The sequence below is a fragment of the Sinocyclocheilus anshuiensis genome, unplaced genomic scaffold (assembly GCF_001515605.1).
Source record: "Sinocyclocheilus anshuiensis isolate Anshui unplaced genomic scaffold, SAMN03320099.WGS_v1.1 scaffold1762, whole genome shotgun sequence".
NCBI lineage: Eukaryota > Metazoa > Chordata > Actinopteri > Cypriniformes > Cyprinidae > Sinocyclocheilus > Sinocyclocheilus anshuiensis.
Window position 1 is genome coordinate 641,845 of NW_015547656.1, and position 23,162 is coordinate 665,006.

The 23,162-nt window shown below is 36.5% G+C and overlaps 3 protein-coding genes across 3 annotated transcripts in view; all 3 read right to left on the bottom strand.

The window, feature by feature from the left end:
* The window catches only part of LOC107702150 (tetratricopeptide repeat protein 39B-like), a 23,886-nt gene extending 18,690 nt beyond the window's left edge, over positions 1-5,196 (bottom strand). Inside the window, exon 1 of the mRNA XM_016504391.1 lies at positions 4,766-5,196. Coding sequence (XP_016359877.1) covers positions 4,766-4,810 — 45 coding nt within the window. The 5' untranslated portion in view covers positions 4,811-5,196. The remainder of the gene's footprint in view (positions 1-4,765) is intronic.
* A 1,337-nt stretch (positions 5,197-6,533) lies between these two features.
* Positions 6,534-10,683, bottom strand: LOC107702156 (PC4 and SFRS1-interacting protein-like). Its single transcript, XM_016504397.1, has 3 exons — positions 10,499-10,683; positions 9,486-9,564; positions 6,534-7,324 (listed from the first exon to the last, which is right to left on the bottom strand). Exons 1-3 carry the CDS (start codon positions 10,653-10,655, stop codon positions 7,309-7,311), a joined length of 252 nt encoding a protein of 83 aa, XP_016359883.1. The 5' UTR covers positions 10,656-10,683; the 3' UTR covers positions 6,534-7,308.
* Positions 10,684-10,871: 188 nt separating this feature from the next.
* LOC107702151 (lens epithelium-derived growth factor-like) overlaps positions 10,872-23,162 on the bottom strand; it is a 13,235-nt gene continuing 944 nt past the window's right edge. Inside the window, exons 4-10 of the mRNA XM_016504392.1 lie at positions 20,398-20,536; positions 19,257-19,694; positions 17,661-17,829; positions 15,909-16,096; positions 15,635-15,831; positions 11,130-11,170; positions 10,872-10,957 (exon numbers count right to left, since the gene is read on the bottom strand). Coding sequence (XP_016359878.1) covers positions 10,872-10,957; positions 11,130-11,170; positions 15,635-15,831; positions 15,909-16,096; positions 17,661-17,829; positions 19,257-19,694; positions 20,398-20,536 — 1,258 coding nt within the window. The remainder of the gene's footprint in view (positions 10,958-11,129; positions 11,171-15,634; positions 15,832-15,908; positions 16,097-17,660; positions 17,830-19,256; positions 19,695-20,397; positions 20,537-23,162) is intronic.

Sequence of the window (23,162 nt, forward strand, 5' to 3'; positions counted from 1 at the left end):
AACAGCTGTTTTACATTCTAATAATATTTCACAATTTTTACTGTATTTTTGATCAAATAAATGCAGCCTTGGGGGTAATTTTTTATATTTGGAATGAACCAACATATCCTGCAGACAAAACGTGGTTTACAGACATAAAAATAAAAAAAGAATAAAAAAAAGAATAAAAGTAGTTAAAATATTAAAAAAATAAAATATAGTAAATAAAACATTCAAATATAATTTAAAAATTATAAAAAAAATTAAACATTAAAATAATAAATCAAAACAGAAAACAATGAAGGCACAGTCAGATTTCACTGAGAATCTCTCTCACATAATAACCTGTCAACGGATCCTGTATTTCTAGTTTCGCTGAATGAGGAATTACAAAGCGTGTATGAATTTCTGGCCTCAAGCATTTAATTCACATAATGCTTTTTAATTCTAACCACTGCTGATTATGAGTGAACTTTTACAGAGATTCCTCTATGAATCACCGTAGCTGAAGTTAAAGGACAAATCCAACAGCTTTCAATACAGAAATGTCCAGAAAAGTTTAAATGTCAGTCATCTGAAACAATATTACAGACGATTGCATTATACCGGGCGTCAGTGATCCTGCCCGACAGACGCCCGTCACGATTCTAATGCACGAGGAGCTTGATAATGCATCAGGACTCGTGTAAAGAGTGTGCTACTGTCATTAATATTTCACTACATCTGACAAACTGCAAAGGAAACAGCAGCACTTAAAAGAACAAAACGATGCACTGACCTACAATGACAATCTCACAAAAACGGCTTCAAAGATCTTCATAATGTTTTGATTTTGTAGCTGGGAGTCAAACACACACACTCTCTCTCTCTCTCTCTCACACACACACACTCTCTCTCTCTCTCTCACACACACACTCTCTCTCTCTCTCTCACACACACACTCTCTCTCTCTCTCTCACACACACACTCTCTCTCTCTCTCTCACACACACACTCTCTCTCTCTCTCTCACACACACACTCTCTCTCTCTCTCTCACACACACACTCTCTCTCTCTCTCTCACACACACACTCTCTCTCTCTCTCTCACACACACACTCTCTCTCTCTCTCTCACACACACACTCTCTCTCTCTCTCTCACACACACACTCTCTCTCTCTCTCTCACACACACACTCTCTCTCTCTCTCTCACACACACACTCTCTCTCTCTCTCTCACACACACACTCTCTCTCTCTCTCTCACACACACACTCTCTCTCTCTCTCTCACACACACACTCTCTCTCTCTCTCTCACACACACACTCTCTCTCTCTCTCTCACACACACACTCTCTCTCTCTCTCTCACACACACACTCTCTCTCTCTCTCTCACACACACACTCTCTCTCTCTCTCTCACACACACACTCTCTCTCTCTCTCTCACACACACACTCTCTCTCTCTCTCTCACACACACACTCTCTCTCTCTCTCTCACACACACACTCTCTCTCTCTCTCTCACACACACACTCTCTCTCTCTCTCTCACACACACACTCTCTCTCTCTCTCTCACACACACACTCTCTCTCTCTCTCTCACACACACACACACACTCACTCACTCACACACACACACACACACACACACAGAACAAAGGTGAATGAGTATAAATGTGCTGCAACAGATTTTCATGAATGATCCACTCATGAAGACACATGTGTAGTTTACTTGTGAGAAAACAAGAATTAACCTGTAAACAGACAATCAGACTTTCACTGGAATGCTGGTAAACCAGTTTGCCCTTTCAAACTATTTAATGTCTTATAGACATTGTGGTGGTGTGTGTCTTTGGCAGGGTGTGTGTGAGAGAGAATGTAATTCCTCTGTTTTAAAATCAGACCTGGGTATTTAACATATAATATATTCAAGACTTTTCATAACATCTGTTATTTCACTATAGTTCAGTCAATATATAGTCACAATTACAAGAAATATTTTTTTTTCACTCTAAGGCAAGATTATTATTCTTAACTAAAGCTAAAACCATTAAAACATTGCTGTTACTTGAAATAAAATAAACATTAACTGAAATAAATTATATAAAAAAAACGTAGTTTTTTTTTTCAGCTAGTAGCCAAAGCAACATTTCTTATTTTCATTTAGTTTAACTTAAAGTACTAACATAACTAAAACTGAAATAAATATGAATAAAAGCTAAAGACATAAAAAAAAACTAATAAAAATAACAAAATAAAATGTGAGCTATAATTAAAAGTGAAAACAGAAAATATCCAAATAAAATCTAATTTAAAATATCGACAAAAACTATAATAGAATCAATGATTCTAAAATAACGCCGACTGGATGTCCATAAACTCAAGCATTTAACAGCATATTCATTATATTTTTATTTAAACTGTTAATGTTTTTTATTTAATGTTTGAATAAATCACCAGCCACCATTTAATATCTACATTTCAATAATGAACTGGAGCAGAAACATAATTATATCATTAAACACAAAAACTCTTAAATGTCGGTATACAACTCAGTTTTGAGTGTTAATTATTACATCTAAAAATAAACAGCAATTGAATTTAATAGCTTGGACTTTTAATATTAAAGTAATTCACCGAGTGACAGGGTTCTCTATATAGTTTACATCTTCAGTTGAGAGAAGAAAAAAATGTCATGTTACCTGATATATATTCAAACGAATTAACATCGAATTGAATGGTGAAATTATGATGCCACAGACAGGACAGATGAAAGAGTGTTAAAGAACAATCAGACACTGAGAAACATCTGCTGGAATATCATAAGCAATTATATAAGCATTTCAAATGAGTGATATGTAGAACAGCTGACTAGCGTCACGAGGAGTGAGTTTGTGGTCTGTGTGTCTGTTTTATGAAATGCAGAAATGCTCTTAGTCGCATTTAACAGCTCAACAAACAAATGAACGTGTGTGTGTGTGTGTGTGTGTGTGTGAGTGTGTGTGTGAGTGTACGTGTGAGTGAGTGTGTGTGAGTGTGTGTGTGAGTGTACGTGTGAGTGAGTGTGTGTGAGTGTGTGTGTGAGTGTACGTGTGAGTGAGTGTGTGTGAGTGTGTGTGTGAGTGTACGTGTGAGTGAGTGTGTGTGAGTGTGTGTGTGAGTGTACGTGTGAGTGAGTGTGTGTGAGTGTGTGTGTGAGTGTACGTGTGAGTGAGTGTGTGTGAGTGTGTGTGTGAGTGTACGTGTGAGTGAGTGTGTGTGAGTGTGTGTGTGAGTGTACGTGTGAGTGAGTGTGTGTGAGTGTGTGTGTGAGTGTACGTGTGAGTGAGTGTGTGTGAGTGTGTGTGTGAGTGTACGTGTGAGTGAGTGTGTGTGAGTGTGTGTGTGAGTGTACGTGTGAGTGAGTGTGTGTGAGTGTGTGTGTGAGTGTACGTGTGAGTGAGTGTGTGTGAGTGTGTGTGTGAGTGTACGTGTGAGTGAGTGTGTGTGAGTGTGTGTGTGAGTGTGAGTGTGTGTGAGAGAGTGTGTGCGTGTGAGTGTGTGTGTAGTGTAATGTAATGGCATAAGTGGATTACACGCGTTAGGCTACAGATCACTGGCTCAAACACACACACACTGTTCTCAGTGAACAAGCAGTAATATCTGTGTCCGATCAACAACAGACTATCTGCAGTGGAAAAAGCACAAGGTCAGTGAGAGTAACTGGATCTGCTGTGCGCGCACACACACACACACACACACACACACTCAGTCATTATATGCTGTTGTGAATATGAATTACTGCACCTCTAGCAGTTGAGAGACACACACACACACTCACACTTTAAAAGCCTTTCATCAGATGATCTCAAACACACAGCGCCATTACGAGTGTGTGTGTGTTTTTAGGATAAGTGGATACCAATCCACAACGGCAGGCTGAAGCACCTGGTTGCCATGGAAACATTTCTGTGAGGTGACAGTATTAGATAAGAAATGACGTGCTACGGCACTGACACGTTATATTAGACTTTTTCTGTTATTAAAATGACCATAACAACAGTAGTTATGATGGTAACTATGGTATTGCCATGGCCTTTTACCATGGAAACACTAGATATGATGGTATCCATGGTACTGCCACAACAAAAGACCATGGAAAAACCCCTCATGATGATAACCATGGTATTACCATAAAAACAGAACATGGAAACACTAGTTTTGATGGTAACCATGGTATTACCATAAAAACAGAACATGGAAACACTAGTTTTGATGGTATTACCATAGTATTGCCGTGAACTTTTCCCAATAAAACACTAGTTATGATGGTCACTATGGTATTGCCATGACCTTTTACCATGGAAACACCAGTTATGATGGTAACCATGGTATTGCCATGATGACTATATGAGATGGAAACATTAATTATGATGGCAGCTATTATTGGCATTGCCATAAACATCTACCATGAAAACACCAGTTATTATAGTAACCATACCAAGTTGTCATGTAGATACTGATAGTGCACCGTGGGATTATGCAGCACTTTTTATAAGGCTATTGTGCTTTACCTTCATGACGTCACAGCCGTTGCATAATTATGCAAATGACGTTTACCTGAACACACACACACACGCGTTTGTTATTGACACCGAGTCAATATGTAATTAAATCACTGTGACTGACGAGTCTCGTGAAGAAATCTAGACAAACACACAGCGACTTCCGCGTCCGAGAGGAAAAGAGCCCTATGTAGTGTGACAGCGCCTCGACACCTAATGAGCAACGCTGTCACGGAGACACGGTCAGATATTTGACACTCACCTCCTCCGGTTCCGCGCCGTCCGCTCCGTTACCGACCTGAGCCATGGCGCTTGATTCCCTGAGTTCGGCGCGGAACGTTTGCTCACATTAACAGTCACACATCTGGATCCGTCCGGGATCTCCGCCTAGTGCGCTGCTGCTGAAGGCGGCTCTGCGGCGGCGGACTCGGTTCAGCCTCTCGGTACGGTCGGAGGTGTGACGTCTGGCTTACCGGACACGCCCACCGACGCGTCACGCACGCGCTTTGCGATTAGAAACAGTGTAATAATATTTATAATAATTTAATTTAATAAAGTGATAAATAATACCCCAGTTCTGTTTTACGCAACGGTTTGTGTGAACCGGAGGCAGAATCACGGGGAAACCTGAGCTCATGAATATTAATCGAGTTGATTGGTAACCTTCCTGACACATATCCTGATTAATATTCATAAGCCACGCCTCGTCCACAGCAGGCTTCGCTCATTGGCCAGCAGACTGGCGCCCGTCACGTAATTAATATTCAAGAGCCGTAGTAGGCTTCCTAAACTGAGCGCCACGCACAGTATACACTATATAATGAATGCCAAGGGTGTAGAATTTAGTAGGGACGCTAAAAACAACATAAAAGCTCTCTTTATTAAATCATGAGCATGTTGACTACAATAGCAAAGAACTTTAGATGATATGAAACTATGGTTAAAAATCTATCATACATCCGGAAATGTTTGGGTTAGTTGTCAACTATTTTTTATAGCGCCGTCAAACGATTAATCGCATCCAAAATAAGTTTTTGGTTACATAATATATGTGTGTGTACTGTGTATATTTATTATGCATTTATATAAATACACACACATGCATGTATACATTTAAAAATATGTTTTGTTTATATATAAAATATTCATATTTATATATAATATAAATTATATATTAAAATATATATGTAAATATTACAAATAATAGAAATGGAAGTCCCTCCGCTCAAGAAGGCACATGTACAGGCCCCTCAAACTTCACCACATCGAGGGGCCGATGGACAGGGCACCTGTAAAATCTTGGATCAAATACTTATTTGACTCACTGAAATGCAAATCAATTTATGACCTTTATATACCGTGTTTTTTCTGGACTTTTTGGTTGATATTCTGTTAAAATTCACTGCCTGTCAACAGTTTTTGTTTTTCTTCTGCTCACCAAGCCTGCATTTATTTAATCAAAAATACAGCAAAAGCAGTAATATTGTGAAATATTTTTACTATTTAAAATACCTGTTTTCTATGTGAATCTCTGTTAAACTGTAATGTATTTCTGTGATGCGCAGCTGTATTTTCAGCATCATTACTCCAGTCTTCAGTGTCACATGATCTTCAGAAATCATTCTAATATGCTGATTTGCTGCTCAAAAAAACACTTATTATTATTATTATTAATATTTAAAACAGTTGATTACATTTTTTCAGGATTTTTTTGATGAATAGAAAGATCCAAAGATCAGCATTTTTCTGAAATAAAAAGCTTTTGTAACATTCAAAAGCTTGGTTAGAGACTTCTTTAAAAAACATTAAAAATCTTGCTGGTACAAAATCAGCAGGGGATCAGATAATTATTTTCCCCACTGTATATATATATACTGTATATAATTAACTTTTGGTTTTCATCACATTGGAAATACAATGTGCACACGTCATTGTGATGCAGTAACAAACAGCGAGCTGCTTTCCAAGTCTGCATTTTGAAGGCCCTCAGCTGTTAATAAGTCTGAAATCACAACACAGGCACCAAAGAGTACTGAAGATCAGTTTAATGCGTATTCACACAGGTAGCACATGCGAGTGCTTTATAATACAGATCTCGGGGCGTCGGAACGTGCGTGTTACGGCTGAATGCATTCATTAAAGACAGCGTGTGTGATATTAGCAGATATAGTGTGCGTGATACAGACTCGCTAGTGTGTGTTTACTGTATGATTAGAATGTAGCTGCCCTGTGTGCAAACACACAACAGTTTAATGCTCAGGTTTAACATGTACTTGATAGTGTCACATCTGACAAACATCCGTCTAGGGTGCGTCGAACTAGATTTGCTGTATTTTCAGACACTATTTAAGGCAAATGTCCCTCAAATAGTTCAGAGCTTAACTGTAGCGTGATTGTAAAACACACCTGAAGTCTGTAAGTTCACTGCTGATGTGATTTAATGCTCTGAGAGAAAAGGAAAGGCATAAATCTGACCTGTCAGTCAGCATCAGAATCAAATCAGACTTCACCTTTATTCGTGCCTCTCTCTCTTTTCCTGCAGAACGACACCTGTCTGAAGTATCAAAAAGCACTGACGTCAAGGCATTGGGATTCATCTGTGACACGAAACCTGACGGCAAAGCTCCAAGAAGAGCTGCTGAAACACCCTGTGATTTACACTAAATCCTCACGAGGAATCGGCCAAGACGCTCTTCTTATCAGCGCGATCGCATAAAACTCTCTCCGACGGCGGATAAAAAGCCAGATTCCAGAATAACAACACAACAATAAAAGCAGGACTTGAACTCCGGCGGTGTCCTCGTGTCAGCTCCGGTCCGCACTGGAAACAGAGCAGAGATCAGTGAGACCGTCTGCAGCTGTTTAACAGCTCTTCTAACGAGAGACATGACAATATCCTCCGCAACGAACACAAGCAACATTTGAACACCAGGCTGTTCTGGAGTTCTTAAAGGGATAGTTCACCCAGAAATTAACATTTGCTGAAAATACCCTCAGGATCATCCGAGATCATCAGGTTTGTAGAAATGCAGCATTGCATCAGTGTCTCAGCAATGGATGCTCTGCAGTGAATGGGTGCCGTCAGAATGAGAGTCCAAACAGCTGATAAAAACATCACAATAATCCACAAGTAATCCACAGCACTCCAGTCCATCAGTTAACATCTGGAGAAGACAAAAGCTGAAACTAATCCAGCATTAAGACAATTTTAAAGGGATAGTTCACCCAAAAATGAAAATGACCCCATGATTTACTCGCCCTCAAGCCATCCTAGGTGTGTATGACTTTCATCTTTCAGACAAATCCAATCGGAGTTATATTTAAAAATGTCCTGGCTCTTCCAAGCTTTATAATGGCAGTGAATGGGTGTTATTTTTCAATAGTCCAATAAAGCGCATCCATCCATAATTAAAAGTGCCTCACACGGCTCCAGTGTGTGAATAAAGGCCTCCTGTAGCGAATCAATGCGTTTTTATAAGAAACCTATCTGTATTTAAAAGGTCCGGTGAGAATATGCTCATCTCGTTTGTTTACAGGAGCAAAGGAAGCAAAGTTTCCTTACTTTAGCAAAGGAAGACCAGTCCCTTGGCTTATATCGAAATCCTCCGACATTCTTCTTTGCAAATCTTCGTTTTGTGCTTCTAATTCGTGACCGGTGTTTTGTTTTGTTCTTACAGACGAGCTTACGCTACGCCTACGTCATCTGCCGTAATGAACGCGCGTACAACAGTTAGCAGAAGCTAGAGATTACGGTTTATAAAGTTTTAAATATGGATATATTTCTTACACAAACTCATCGATTCGCTACAGGAGGCCTTTATTCACCTCTGGAGCCATGTGAGGCACTTTTTATGATGGATGGATGCTCTTTATTGGACTTCTTTTGGACTATTGCAAAATATCACCCATTCACTGCCATTATAAAGCTTGGAAGAGCCAGGACGTTTTTTAATATAACTCCGATTGGATTCGTCTGAAAGAAGAAAGTCATACACACCTAGGATGGCTTGAGGGCGAGTAAATCATGGGGTCATTTTCATTTTTGGGTGAACTATCCCTTTAAAATTGTCTTAATGCTGGATTAGTTTCAGCTTTTGTCTTCTCCAGATGTTAACTGATGGACTGGAGTGCTGTGGATTACTTGTGGATTATTGTGTGTGTGAATAAAGGCCTCCTGTAGCGAATCAATGCGTTTTTATAAGAAACCTATCTGTATTTAAAAGGTCCGGTGAGAATATGCTCATCTCGTTTGTTTACAGGAGCAAAGGAAGCAAAGTTTCCTTACTTTAGCAAAGGAAGACCAGTCCCTTGGCTTATATCGAAATCCTCCGACATTCTTCTTTGCAAATCTTCGTTTTGTGCTTCTAATTCGTGACCGGTGTTTTGTTTTGTTCTTACAGACGAGCTTACGCTACGCCTACGTCATCTGCCGTAATGAACGCGCGTACAACAGTTAGCAGAAGCTAGAGATTACGGTTTATAAAGTTTTAAATATGGATATATTTCTTACACAAACTCATCGATTCGCTACAGGAGGCCTTTATTCACCTCTGGAGCCGTGTGAGGCACTTTTTATGATGGATGGATGCTCTTTATTGGACTTCTTTTGGACTATTGCAAAATATCACCCATTCACTGCCATTATAAAGCTTGGAAGAGCCAGGACGTTTTTTAATATAACTCCGATTGGATTCGTCTGAAAGAAGAAAGTCATACACACCTAGGATGGCTTGAGGGCGAGTAATTCATGGGCTAATTTTAATTTTTGGGTGAACTATCCCTTTAACTAAAATACGAGTCCATAAAAAGCTTCCTCCAGTGAAAGTGGCACCCATTCACTGCAGAGGATCCATTGGTGGGCAAGTGACAGAGTGATAAAGCCCTTCTTGGATTGGCCTGAGGGTGAGCACATTTTTGGGTGAACTATTCCTGTATCGTGAGGCTCACTATGATGTTATGATGGTATTATGATGATGTCACACCTGTGAGGCACGTGTTCGGTGGTTTGAGGCGCTTCTTTCGTATCTCGGGTCTCTTCGCAGACGTTCGTCAGACTGACGGCTGAACACAGACACAGAGACGCACTGTTATTACCACAAATTTTAACTAAACTAACACGAAATCTATTAACTGAAATAATTCATGCAGACTATAAATTAAATATATTTAAAATAATCTAATTTAATCAAAATGCTAAAAAAATATATAGAACAATATATAGAATTCATTTTTTTTTGTTAGCAAAAACTATAATTTTTAAAAGGACATACCAGGATTGGTATAGTTAACTAAAACCACAAAAAATTACTTTAATAAAAAACTTCAACTGAAATAAATTAAAATATATTTAAAAAATGCCAAGGCAACATTTCTCACTTTCATTTAGTTTAACTTGATGTACTAACATAACTAAAACAAAATATAGACAAAAATAAAATCAAGAACTGACAAAAACACAACAAAATATATAGTGTTTTTTAATATACATACATATAAATAGCAGTGTTATTTTAGTATTATTTGTATAATAGTGTAGTTTTTATTAATATTGTGAAGAAGCTTTTATTTTCATATTTTCAGGTTTCCTTTTAATTTTTAGTAATTTTGTTATGTGCGTTTGTCATTTTTATTAGTTTTTAATTTTAGTGCTTTCCCTCAAACTTATTTCAATTAGTTTCAAAGGCAACATCTCTACATCTTCGCTTAGTTTGTGTCATCTTTATTTCAATTAACGATAATGTTTTTAATAGGTTTAGTTTTAGTTAATGATACTAAGCCAGATACACAGTATAATACTATAATAATAATAATAATAAATTAAAATATAAAAAAAAACAAAAAACAAAACTGAAGATGGCAAACTGTACATAAGAGTTGATCATTAGAGTGTGAATGGTTGGATTCTGTGAGCAGAGAGACGTCTGCAGGAAATCAGTTACTGACCAATCGAAGTATCCCAGAGGGCCGTGCGATGCTCTCACGAGTGTGTTATTACCTGCTCCGGCGTCTGTCTCGCTCTCCTCCTGCAGCGAGTCGATGTACTCCTGACTCAGAGTCTCGTCGGCGTCTCCGATGAGGTAGATGTTTTTAAAGCGATGATACAACATGGAGGCTTTAAACATGATCGCCTCGCTGCCACGAAACCAGCGCATCTGACCACACACACACACGCGCACACACACACACAAGCGCACACACACACACAGACACAGACGCGCATACACACACAGACAAAACACGCGCACACACACAGACACACACACACACACACACACACACAGACACACACACAGACAGACACACAGGAAAAAGTGGTATCGGTGCATCCCTAGTGTAAACCTTAAATAAAATAATGAAATTAAGCAGGTTTATACTGGATTTTCGAGCGTCATTGAGATCCTGATGTCGCCATGAAGCCGGTAGAGTAAAGAGTCTGTGACGGACAAAGAATGAGCTGAAACACACAAACACACACACACACACACGGTTAGAGATCTACACACACACACACACTCACTCACTCACTCACTCACACACACACACACACACACACACGGTTAGAGATCTACGCACGCACACACACACACACGTCGATTCAGTGTCTGGGAGTGATGTGTGTGTCTCACCTCTGAGCTCTTCCTCTCTGCTGCTGCTGTTGTTCTGCTGTCTGTAGAAACACTCAGTTAATGACGAGAACTACAACACCGACTAATATCATAACTTTTATAACTATATGATTATATTGCAATAAGATCAACTATAACAATAACTGATAACTATAATGATAGCAATAACCATTATAACTATAACAATACCATTAGCTACGATAATGATAATGCATCTAACTATAAAAACAAATACTAATACAGCTATAACAATAACTAATGACAACTAGAACAACAACTAGCACAAAAACGATTACAAATATTACAATTAGGGCTGTCGCTAACGATTATTTTGGTTTGGTTTGATTATTCTGATGATTAATCAAGTAATTGGATAATTATAATTTTTTTTTGAGATAATAAAAATAGACCCAAGCAAACAATAGCCTTTAAAATGAATTAAAATACATATATAATAGCAATGAGGCAATAACGCATTATAACACATGCCTGACGATTGTTTTTACACGTTACTGCGCGATCTAATCCTTGTTTAATATTTACTAAACAACATTTAATTCAAATGTCCACTTAATCTTTAATATTTGGCCGTTTCTTTACGACATGAATATGTGGACATCAAAACATGCAAACTCAGAGCGAGGGTTTGAGCTTTTATTTTGAAATCGCGATGAACAGTTTGCATGTTCAGAAAGATGATGTATTCTCGGTGAATTTTCTGTGTTTTGCCGGTTACTCGACAGTTGAGGATTTTTTTTAAATCGAATAGTCAAACTAAATTGAGGAATCGTGACAGCCCTACATTACAATTATTAAATATAACAATAACGGTAACTATAACGATGACTATGACTAATGATAATTATGAAATACGTTTTTTTTTTTTTCAAAATTCCGTTTTTTTTATTTTCAAAAATTCCTTTTTAATTATTAAATTAAATGTTATTAATCAAAAAGCATGTCTAATTAATAAAATCATGAAACTTATACAATTTAAAATCAATATATTAAAAGTTTAACAAAAAGCTACATGTTTAGGGCTTTATGAAATATGTTTTATGTTTTTCTCACGTTCTGTTTTATTGTTACCAAATTCAGTGTTTAAGCACGTCTAATTATTTAAATGCATAAAAACTAATTAAAATTTATTTTTACAACAGCCCTATGAAATGTTTTTATTTATTTTTTTCCAAAAAAAGTGTGTTGTGTATTTTAATTTTTCTGGTTATCAAATGAAGACATAAAACGGTAATTTATTTGATCTTTTTATCAAATGAAAACAAACTTTATTTTTGGCAAACAAAGGGTATTTACTATTAAAATTAAAAACATGGGAGAAATATTGTGTGATTATTCCATAAAGAAATAAGTTTTAATAATTTATTAGTACTAGCAGTAGTAGTATTACGTACATTCTACAGCACAATAATAGATTTCTGACCGAACTTTTATTTTGACGGGTTGCCATGAATACCGTTACGCTTCTGAGTGTATATGACGCTAGTTTTACTGAAAACACTTTTTGCGGTTTAATATTCGTATCGCCATCTGATTTCAGTGTACTGACCTACTTTTGATTAATTAATCCAAACTTTGACAAATTCCGTGACGTTCCGCATTAAATTTGTGTCTTTGTTCTATTGTATTTATTTTCCGCTATTGCTTGTAATGTAATTATCTGTAGAAAAGATTCTTAGCACTGAGCCCATAGTAGCAGCCAAAAAAGTCTCAAATAAAAATACGTTTTAACAGCTTTATTTTTGTCATTTTTAAAAAATATTTATTTTTCTACATTAATGTATTTTTTGTAGCACAGAAGCCTGAAAGACTTTCTTGACTGTTGTCATGTCATAAGATTACTGATTTTTTGCAGGCATATTTTTTGTTGTGATTGTCCAAACTGAGGTACAGGATGTGGAAATTTCACATAAATGTTCATGTTATATATTTTGGTTGCATTTGTGAGTTAATAAAAATGTAGATGGTTGTTTAAAATAGGTACACGATATCATAACATCGATAAATCAATCGATATACTACAGAATCGAATCATATCGTAGAAATGTTTGAGGTATCTGAGAATCGATATCATTAGGGATGCACCGAAATTAAAATCTTGGCCGAAGCCGAAACCAAACACGGTTTTTCAAGTTTTTTCCCTCATGTGTTTTGACAATTTTTTTCACCATTGCATAAATTAAATTGCCAAAATGTGCTTTTTACTGTTTTGTCTTGTTTTTCAAAGAAAAAATCAATTACTTTCCTCTTGCCTCTGTATAATGCATATTAAAGTTCATAAGTTGTAAATAAGCTGCTTTGTTTACAGCGGAAACCAAGGAAATGCTTCAAGCGCCACCTGCTGGCAGAGAGTGAATCTGCATCTCATTCAGCTCGTCTGCTGTTTCTGTTTCATGCAATTACATTAATTAAATAGCCAAAATGTGCTTTTTACTGTTTTGTCTTGTTTTTCAAAGAAAAAATCAATTACAAAACAACAATTTAAAAATATTTAACACTGAACATTTTTTTTAACATTCTAGCAGACACTATACCAACAAAGCATAATTTAACTTAAAATTAGTAAGTTAGTAAAATAATATTTTTTTGGCGATCAGACCCCCTTCTTGAATCAGGCATGTATTTTTACTGTAAAATCAAAAGCAGCCTTGCTGAGCAGAAGAGACTTCTTTTAAAATATTACAGATCCCATGCTATGTGTGAATGTTATAATAAATGTATTAAAACAGAGCTGTTGTAATTATTATCATTATTATTGTCTTTCTTTTTATTTTATTTTACAGAACAACAGTAAAATTACAATACTAACATTTATGAATGTTGGAGTTCTTGCTTTTAGTCAACTTTTATTTTGGCGGAAATGCGCAGGAAGACCTCAGAGCTTCTTTTTGTTGACAGCAGATTTATAAACGAGTCTCATTACGAATACGTCGCACGTATCGCATTGTCACATGCCTTGTAAAAATTCATTAAAAAGTTACTGAGCAACTGACGACTGTATCAGCGCAGATTTGGACTTTGAACCCTGGTTAAGAAGCAGATAGCGCTGTCAGAATACATGCAATTTGTGCCTGCATTAGAAAACATAACGGCGTGAATCGAATCGTGCGTTCAAAACCATGAATCGAATCGTGCGTTCAAAACCGTGAATCGAATCGTGCGTTCAAAAGCGTGAATCGAATCGTGCGTTCAAAACCATGAATCGAATCGTGCGTTCAAAACCGTGAATCGAATCGTGCGTTCAAAAGCGTGAATCGAATCGTGCGTTCAAAACCATGAATCGAATCGTGCGTTCAAAACCGTGAATCGAATCGTGCGTTCAAAACCGTGAATCGAATCGTGAGTTCAAAATCGTGAATCGAATCGTGCGTTCAAAACCGTGAATCGAATCGTGCGTTCAAAAGCGTGAATCGAATCGTGCGTTCAAAACCATGAATCGAATCGTGCGTTCAAAACCGTGAATCGAATCGTGCGTTCAAAACCGTGAATCGAATCGTGAGTTCAAAATCGTGAATCGAATCGTGCGTTCAAAACCGTGAATCGAATCGTGCGTTCAAAAGCGTGAATCGAATCGTGCGTTCAAAACCATGAATCGAATCGTGCGTTCAAAACCGTGAATCGAATCGTGCGTTCAAAACCGTGAATCGAATCGTGAGTTCAAAATCGTGAATCGAATCCCAGCAACAATCACCCCTTCCTCTTCTCATCGGAGACATGTGATGCAGTCCTAAATAGTCTCTCGCTGTCGGTGCTTGTTTTTCTCGGACAGTTTTAAATGCTTCCACACTGCTGATATGTGTGCTGCATTATAAAGAGTGCGCGCCTCTCACTTTACGCTGGTTGCTATTTGTGACCCTGGAGCACAAAAGAAAAAAAATTGTGAATCGAATCGTGAGTTCAAAATCGTGAATCGAATCGTGAATTCAAAACCGTGAATCGAATCGTGCGTTCAAAACCGTGAATCGAATCGTGCGTTCTCCTAGATATCATATCGTATATTCGTGACGAACCCTCTGCGCTAGGGATGTAACGATTAACCGCGAGCCGGTTGAAAATCGATTTAAATATGAGTTCAAAATCGTGAATCGAACCGTGAGTTCAAAACCGTGAATCGAATCGTGCGTTCAAAACCGTGAATCGAATCGTGAGTTCAAAATTGTGAATCGAATCGAGAGTTGAAAACTGTGAATCGAATCGAGAGTTGAAAACCGTGAATCGAACCGTGAGCTGAAAATCGCGAATCGAATCGAATCGTGAGTTCAAAATCGCGAATCGAATTGTGACTTGAGTGAATCGTTACATCCCTAATATCATAACATCGATAAATCGATCGATATACTACAGAATCGAATCGTATCGTAGAACTGTTTGAGGTATCAGAGAATCGATATCATATCGTATATTCGTGACGAACCCTCTGCGCCAGTATGGAAATGTAAATATCAGGCACAGCCAAAGCCTCCTCAGTGCTGTCTGATCTCACTCACTCCGTGCTCCTGCGGTCAGGCTCTCCCTTCTGCTCCTCCTCTGCCGGGCTGCGGTTCTCGCTGCGGGCCCCGCGGCTCCTCTCGGGCCGTTTCAGCGGCTCCTCTGCGCAGGTCTGTGTCTTTCCTCTTGTAGACGTCACCAATCCCTGCAGTGACTTCAGCACGCTCTGCCTCTTCTCGGCCAGGATCTTGCTCCTCTGAGAGACACAGAGACACAGAGAGACGTCAGATCGCTGCTCCTCTGTCTCTCTGAAGCACTCTCGTCCGCTCTCACCTCTTCATCTTTCGGTTTCTTCTCCTCTTTCGTCTCGTCCTGCTTTTCAGAGACAATCAGAGCTTCGCGGTTCGTCTGATTGTGTTTATTCTGTTCGTCCTTGTCTTGTGTGTTTATTATGTCCTCGCTCTTCTTCGGCTCTTCTGGTGCAGACGTCTGCTCCTCTGTGAGCCGCTTCTTCTTTGAGCCTGTAAATTCAGCAGCTCTGATCAGATAAGAAGCTCTTTTATAATTTCATTTCCGTAATGTGACTTAGTGAAACTGAAGACTGAGCAAGAAAAATAGCAAGCAGGACTTGATTTGATTGGTGAAAAGCGAGTATGATATTATTGCTCAATATTACTCGTCATCACTGCAAACCGCCAAAATAAAAGTTCGGTTTAATCTTAAGAAATTACAGCAGAAATCAATTATTACTGTAAAACACACTTCTTAAAGTTGTAATAAAACAATTCAAAAACAAATAATATAATTGATTAATAATACTAATTAAAACTGATTGACATTTGATTACACATGCATTTTGATTATTAAAATTTAATTAAACTATTAAAACTTAATTTTTTTAAAAATTAAAATGGGAAATATAATGGAATTATTAAAATGTAAACTTAAAAAAATATATATTTCAGTCTTTAAAGAATATCACACAATTTTTTTCCGTTTTAAGTTTAACAGTTAAATTCCAACAATCAATTTTTGATTATTAAAATTTAATTGAACCGTTAAAACATAATTCAAATTAAAACAGAAAACACAGAATTTTGGGAAAAAAAAATAAATAAATTTTTTTAACTTTGATAAATTGCTGTTAAATTGTAAGTTTCATGATTACAATTAATTAAACACGCTTTTTGATTATTAAAATTTAATTTAAGCATTAAAACAGAATCCAGAAAAATAAAATAAAACAGAAATCACAGAATTTGGAAAAAAATAAAACGGCCCTCATAAGGCCCTTAAGAAATTACTTTTTTTGTTAAACTTTTAATAAATTGTTGTTAAATTGTAAACGTTTCAAGGTTTCAATTAATTAGGCATGCTTTTTGATTATTAAAATTTTATTTAACCAATAAAATGGAATCCAGAAAAATTACAACAGAAAAAAAAAAAAACTGAATTAGGGAAAAAGATAAAACAGATTTATTAAAAAAAAAACAAAAAAAAAACAAAACAGGAGAATCGAGATGCGGCAGGAATATGAATTTAATAATTTAGTTAATTTTTAAGCACATCTACCGTAGTGCTATAAATAACTCACAAAATAAAGCGAGTAAAGCCTATTAGGGATGCACGAAAAATCTTGGCCGAAGCCGAGAAAGCCTAAAAGTTTTTCCCTCATGTATTTTGCCAATTGTTTTCACCACTGCATAAATTAAATAGCAATAGCAATGAATGTTGAGGGAGTTCTTGCTTCTTCTCAGCTTTTATTTTGGCCGCAGGAAGACCTCAGCGCTTCTTTTTGTCAACAACAGCAGATTTATAAATGAGTCTCATTACGAATCGCATCGTCACATGCCTTCATTAAAATGTTACAATGCAGCTGACGAGTAACACCGTATCAGCGCAGATAACCCTTGTTAACAAGTTCGTGCAGCGCTGTCAGAATACATGCAATTCCTGCGTGTATTAGAAAACAACGTTCTGCTGCTTATTTACTAATTGTTTAAGGCCGTTAACATTCGGTGCATGATCCCTAATGCCTATTAAACAGATTTGACGTCAACGCTCCTTTAAAAGACTTGAGTTCACCTGCTGGGCTGGAGCTGTTCGTCACAGGAAGAGGAACACGAGCGTCTTCCTTCACATCAGAATCAGTTGGCGAGTGTTTCCGTCTCAGAGCGGCCGGAGTCACCGGCGTCGCAGTGATTTCGTCTGTGGTCTGGCTCAGATCCGCAGAGGAGCGCGTGACCCTCAAGGGCTGAAGGATTACAACACAAAACAACTTATAAAGCGGAGCGTTCCGGTGCTTGATTCTGATTGGCTGAGCCGTGTTCGAAGCTGTTGTAAATTACTCTACAAACACACACCTTTGTTTATGCTTGTGTGTTGCTCGGCAACCACTTTGTTGCGACATGCTTTGATCTGACCGCCACGCGGTCATGCGGTTCATGGAGCTCTCAATAGGATAGACAGCAGTTTCACTATATTTGCAGCAATTTCTAGTGATTATTAACACATCATATGTGCATTGATTGTGTATTGATAACTACGCTGACTACGTTTTACAATCGCATTTTATTCTGGGGAGTGATGAAGATACTTAGCATTAATATATTTTCTAATATGCTTATTATTGATATTACAATTAGTGTAGTATTTAGGTTTAAAATAGAGAAAATGTTTTTAAATTCCAGTGCAAAGAGGCAAATTAGAGACGTTTGGTGACCAGAAAAATAATATTCCTATGTATGTAATGCCATGGTTTAACCACTAGATGCCCGTATGGCTGTTTAATAAATATAGCCTACATATATTTAGCTCTACTCTAGTTGCAGTAAAGAGTTTTACCGGTCATAATAGCTTATTTATTTTAAGTTTTGCATTTTATATTTAGACATTATCAAACACTCAGTGTTTATAAGTTATGCTTTTTTTTATGTTGAATTTAAAAAGATGAATTACTCACATCCCAGTATTATTTTATGACATTTATGTAAAAAAGGCAGGCAAATACGGAATTTAACCTTTAATTTAAATTTAAGGCAACCAACTGCATTCAGGGAAACTCTTTCTTGTATTGCTTTAATGGGCAGTCTTTACTAAAACTCATTCAACTTCCTACAATGAGAGAAAGATTGCAAAGACTAAAAACTTAAAAATATGACAACTAGCATCTGGGTTATGATCGCTATTAAGGTGTTTCTCACATTATCTAACTGCAAATATAGCATAACTGCCTATTATCTAAAACTAAACATTAACTATAACGCGTTTCATAAAATACAACTATGGCCAGATTTCCGAGAGGTAAATTAATGCGTTAAAATGTCAAAAACTGCTGTAATTATCTCAGTTCCTATAGAAGCCTAAGGGAGTGTCGCAACTCTGTTTCTGAGGAACTATATTGTTTGGTGGAAGAATACTGTTTTTATTAATATCATTACACTTTATTTGCTCTGTTTTATTTTGTGAAACCTTAGTACGTATATGGAATAACCGTTTTATAAAAGCAATAATCCCCGTGAAGCCGTGGTTTACAGTGAATTTATAACAGCTTCACGTCGTACCTAACAGCTGTTATAAATTCACTGTAAACCACGGTTTCACGGGGATTATTGCTTTAATCTACAACTCATGTTCCAACGTAAACCAGGTCAAGAGTTGTTAATCTCACATCACACGAACCTGCTGGTGATTATGAGCGTCTATCGGTTTCTTGGTTGAAATTATCTTTCTGTTCAGCGCGTGTTTCCTGCGAGCAGAGCGCGTCTTTGCTGCTGCCGCACGTCTGGCTAAAATTATCTTCCTGGACGGTAAAATCCTCCTTCCTGCTGCGAGCGTCTTCACCAACGTCACACTCCTCGCAGACATGACTTCATCCATCCGTCTGTCCTCAGGTGTGACGGTCTTTGTCACCGAATCTCTGGAGCGCGTCGACCTCGTTACGGTTGTTTTAGCGTCTGCCGGCGCGACGGATTCAGACTTTGTTTTGCCGGGTTTCACAAGAGTTTCCCTCTTCGGCGCTGAATCCGTACGGGATCCCGTCTGGTTTTCTTCTTTCTTCTTCTTCCTGTCTCTCGGTTTCAGTCGACTCTCTGACAGTCGTTTCACTAGCGCTGCTTTCTGTCACAAACACAAAACTCATGTTCCAGTGGGTTTATAACAGCGAACAACACAAGCTGTAACACTTAGGGGTGTAACGGTACACGTATTTGAACCGGAAATCTTCGGTGCTGCTAATCTTTCAGGTTGGTGTGAATGCGCACCGAATTAATGAAGCGAAAAACTGCACGTTTGTAAGAACCAAATTCATAATATGGAGTCCATAATCCATAATAACGCTTCCTCCAGTGAAAAAGTTGAGTTAGAGCTGTTTAAACGCTGCTTGATCTGTGCAGATTTCTCTCCTGATTCAGACCAGAACACTTTTTCACTGGAGGAAGCGTTATTATGGGTTATGGACTCTTTTAGTTAAAAACATCTTAATGCTGGATTTGTTTCAGCTTTTGTCTTCTCCAGATGTTAACTGATGGACTGGAGTGCTGTGGATTATTGTGATGTTTTTATCAGCTGTTTGGACTCTCATTCTGACGGCACCCATTCACTTGCAGAGCACAGTGATGCAACGCTACATTTCTCCAAATCTGATGAAGAGACAAACTCACCTACACACTGGATTTTCATTTTTGGGTGAACTATTCCTTTAAAGACAAAGCCACAGATGTAAAAAGAACTAAGTTTTTTTCCTTTCCTGTAATGAAAACATACCAAACTGTGACTTTTGTGTACCGTTACACCTCTAATAACGTTAATTATAAACGCTGACCTTTTGACCTCTGAGGCCCACACCCGGGTCGTTCTCGATCTCCCACATGCCCTCCTCGAACCCGCCTCTTTTGATTTGTCGGCCATACTTCTCTTTGTTGGGCCAGTAGGGGACGATGTCTTTGGGGAAGAGAAACGTTCTGGAAGAGCAGAGACTGTGTTCAAAACGCAATACTAGTTACTACTAAACACTGCGCTGCCTAATAGTAAAAGACATAAATTTACATTTATGCATCTGGTAAATGCATTACCGAAAACGACTTGCATTACATTCAAGGTACTGTATGTGGGTCAAAGACGTCGTTAAAATGTCCGCATCAAAAGAAATTTACAAAAGTGATTATATGTCCATAGAAAGCACATTAAATGCAAGTGTCTACTTTTAAGGTTTCAAATAAGTGTTTGGAGAATACAATGTCAAAATTTGGTTGAAATAATGTTACATTGTCATTCAGAGTAACACTTATAGTTATGTAAAAATTCAAACAACATGCTTATTCTGACCTGTACATATTAAAATATATAAAAGAATAAGAGAGCATATTCAATTTCATTGTGTTTTAAATGAATAAAAAATCTTACTGACAAACGGGCAAAACCTAGGATAGTGGCATGTTTAAAAAATGTAAAATTACAACTAATTAGTATTTGGGGTGAAAGTAATTAGTCTTTTAATATGTTATAAATTGATTTTTTTGTTGTAAATATACCTGACAAGATTGCTACACTGAATGACATTTAATGGGTCTCTTCTGTAAATCAGGGGAAATGTATGATATTTATTTTTTGCTCTGAAAAACAAAAACAAAATTGCAATTAAATTAAACTGAAAATGTGTAATTTTTCAACAATAACAACAATTTAAAGCAGTATTACACTTACTGTTTTATGCTTAAACCCTTTTTCGTCTTTGACCCATATAAGTGTTGCAACTAACTTAAAATAAGTTTTAATTGAAGTAATAAAATTGCTAAAACTAAATAAAATCTAAATATTTTTAAAAAGACAAAAAAAAGCACATAAAATGAACACAAAAATAAAAGCTAATTATATGAATAAATACCATAATAGTATTTATAGCAACTATTAATCATTTTAAAATAATTGTTTGCATTCAAAATTTAAATATTTTCATTGCTGTAATGTATTTTTCACTTTAAAGAAAATTAGTTAAAAAAAACTGCAGAATTTATTTTTATTTTAACTTAAATTAAAAAAAAACAAAAACAAAAATACAATTACATGAAACAGAAAACTTTTTAATTAAAAAAAACATTTTTTTTTTAAACAACAACAATTTAAAGCAGTATTATTTTTATGATTAAACCCTTTTTCGTCTTTGACCCATATATTTCATCAGTTCATGCTCTCCTATAATAAAACACATGACATCAATTATGGTACTAAAGAGTTTTTTGTTTGTTTCTGTTACATGGAAACACATGCGTACAGTTACAACGTAATAAAAGCAATTGTTCATAAAGACATTTAAATTAATTAAAAAATGCTGTTCTTTTTAAATTTTCTATTAATAAGGGGTCTCACTCACTAAACGTGTGTGCACACAAATTTGTGCATGAAACCTGTGATTGTTTTAATCGTGATTATTCCAATAACTTTCACAGTAATATTCATTATAAATTGTATGAACAAATGAAACCACACATATTCAAAAATCACATACTCTGTGTGGCCTCATAAGCACTTTAAGATTAAATGTTATGTTTATCATCCTGAATATATTTCATCATTTACAGTAAAAGAGTGAGAAAAGCTGTTACAGTCAGGGTTATTATAGTTAACTAAACTAAAATCGTTAAGAAAACATTTTAGTTACTTGAAATAAAATAAACATTAACTGAAACAAAATGTACTTATTTTTTTCTGCTAGTTGCCCCGGCAATATTTCTCATTTTTATGTAGTTTGACTTAAAATAAGCATTAAAATAACTCAAACTTAAATACAAATTAATTTAAAAAAGTATACAGATTAATAAATGTGACAAAAACACAAAAAAAATGACTAAAACTCAAACCAGTTAAAATGAAAAATATAAAAACAAAAACTTTATTCAAAATAGTTATAAAAGCTATAATAGTATCGCAGTGATACTATAATAACACTGGAGCTGCAAATGATTAATGTTTGCATAAATGCGATACACACTCCTGTTCAAACGTTTGGGGTCAGTAAGAAGTCTCTTCTGCTCATCAAGGCTGCATTTAGTTGATCAGAAATACAGAAAAAACAGTAATATTGTGAAATATTATTGCAATTTAAAATAATGGTTTTCTGTGTGAATATCTGTTAAACTGTAATTTATTTCTGTGATCAAAGCTGAATTTTCAGCATCATTACTCCAGCATTTGTTCAAAATATAAATATTTTCTGACAATATAAGTCTTTATTATCAGTTTTTACCCTTGCTGAATAAAAGCATTAATTTCTTTCAAAAAAAAAAAAAACTTTTCTACGGTAGTGTATATTGTTACAAAAGATTTATATTTCGAATAAACGCTGTTCTTTTTAACTTTATTCATCAAAGAATCCTGAAAAAAGTATCACAGGTTCCAAAAAAATCTTAAACTGTTTCCAGCACTGATAATAAATCAGCATATTAGAATAATTTACTTTGGAACGGCAGTGTATATACTGCATAAAGAGAGTAGTATGATACACTCATTCTGAAACAGAATCATTAAATCTTTGATTTAATGTGTGTGTGTGTGTGTGTGTGTGTGTGTGTGTGTGTGTGTGTGTGAGTG

Excerpts from the sequence above, each read along its gene's own strand:
- LOC107702156 (XM_016504397.1), bottom strand. The coding sequence starts at position 10,655 with ATGCGCTGGTTTCGTGGCAGCGAGGCGATCATGTTTAAAGCCTCCATG. Across the intron at positions 9,565-10,498 it reads CGAGACAGACGCCGGAGCAG|CCGTCAGTCTGACGAACGTC; the intron begins GTAATAACACAC and ends GTCTGTGTTCAG.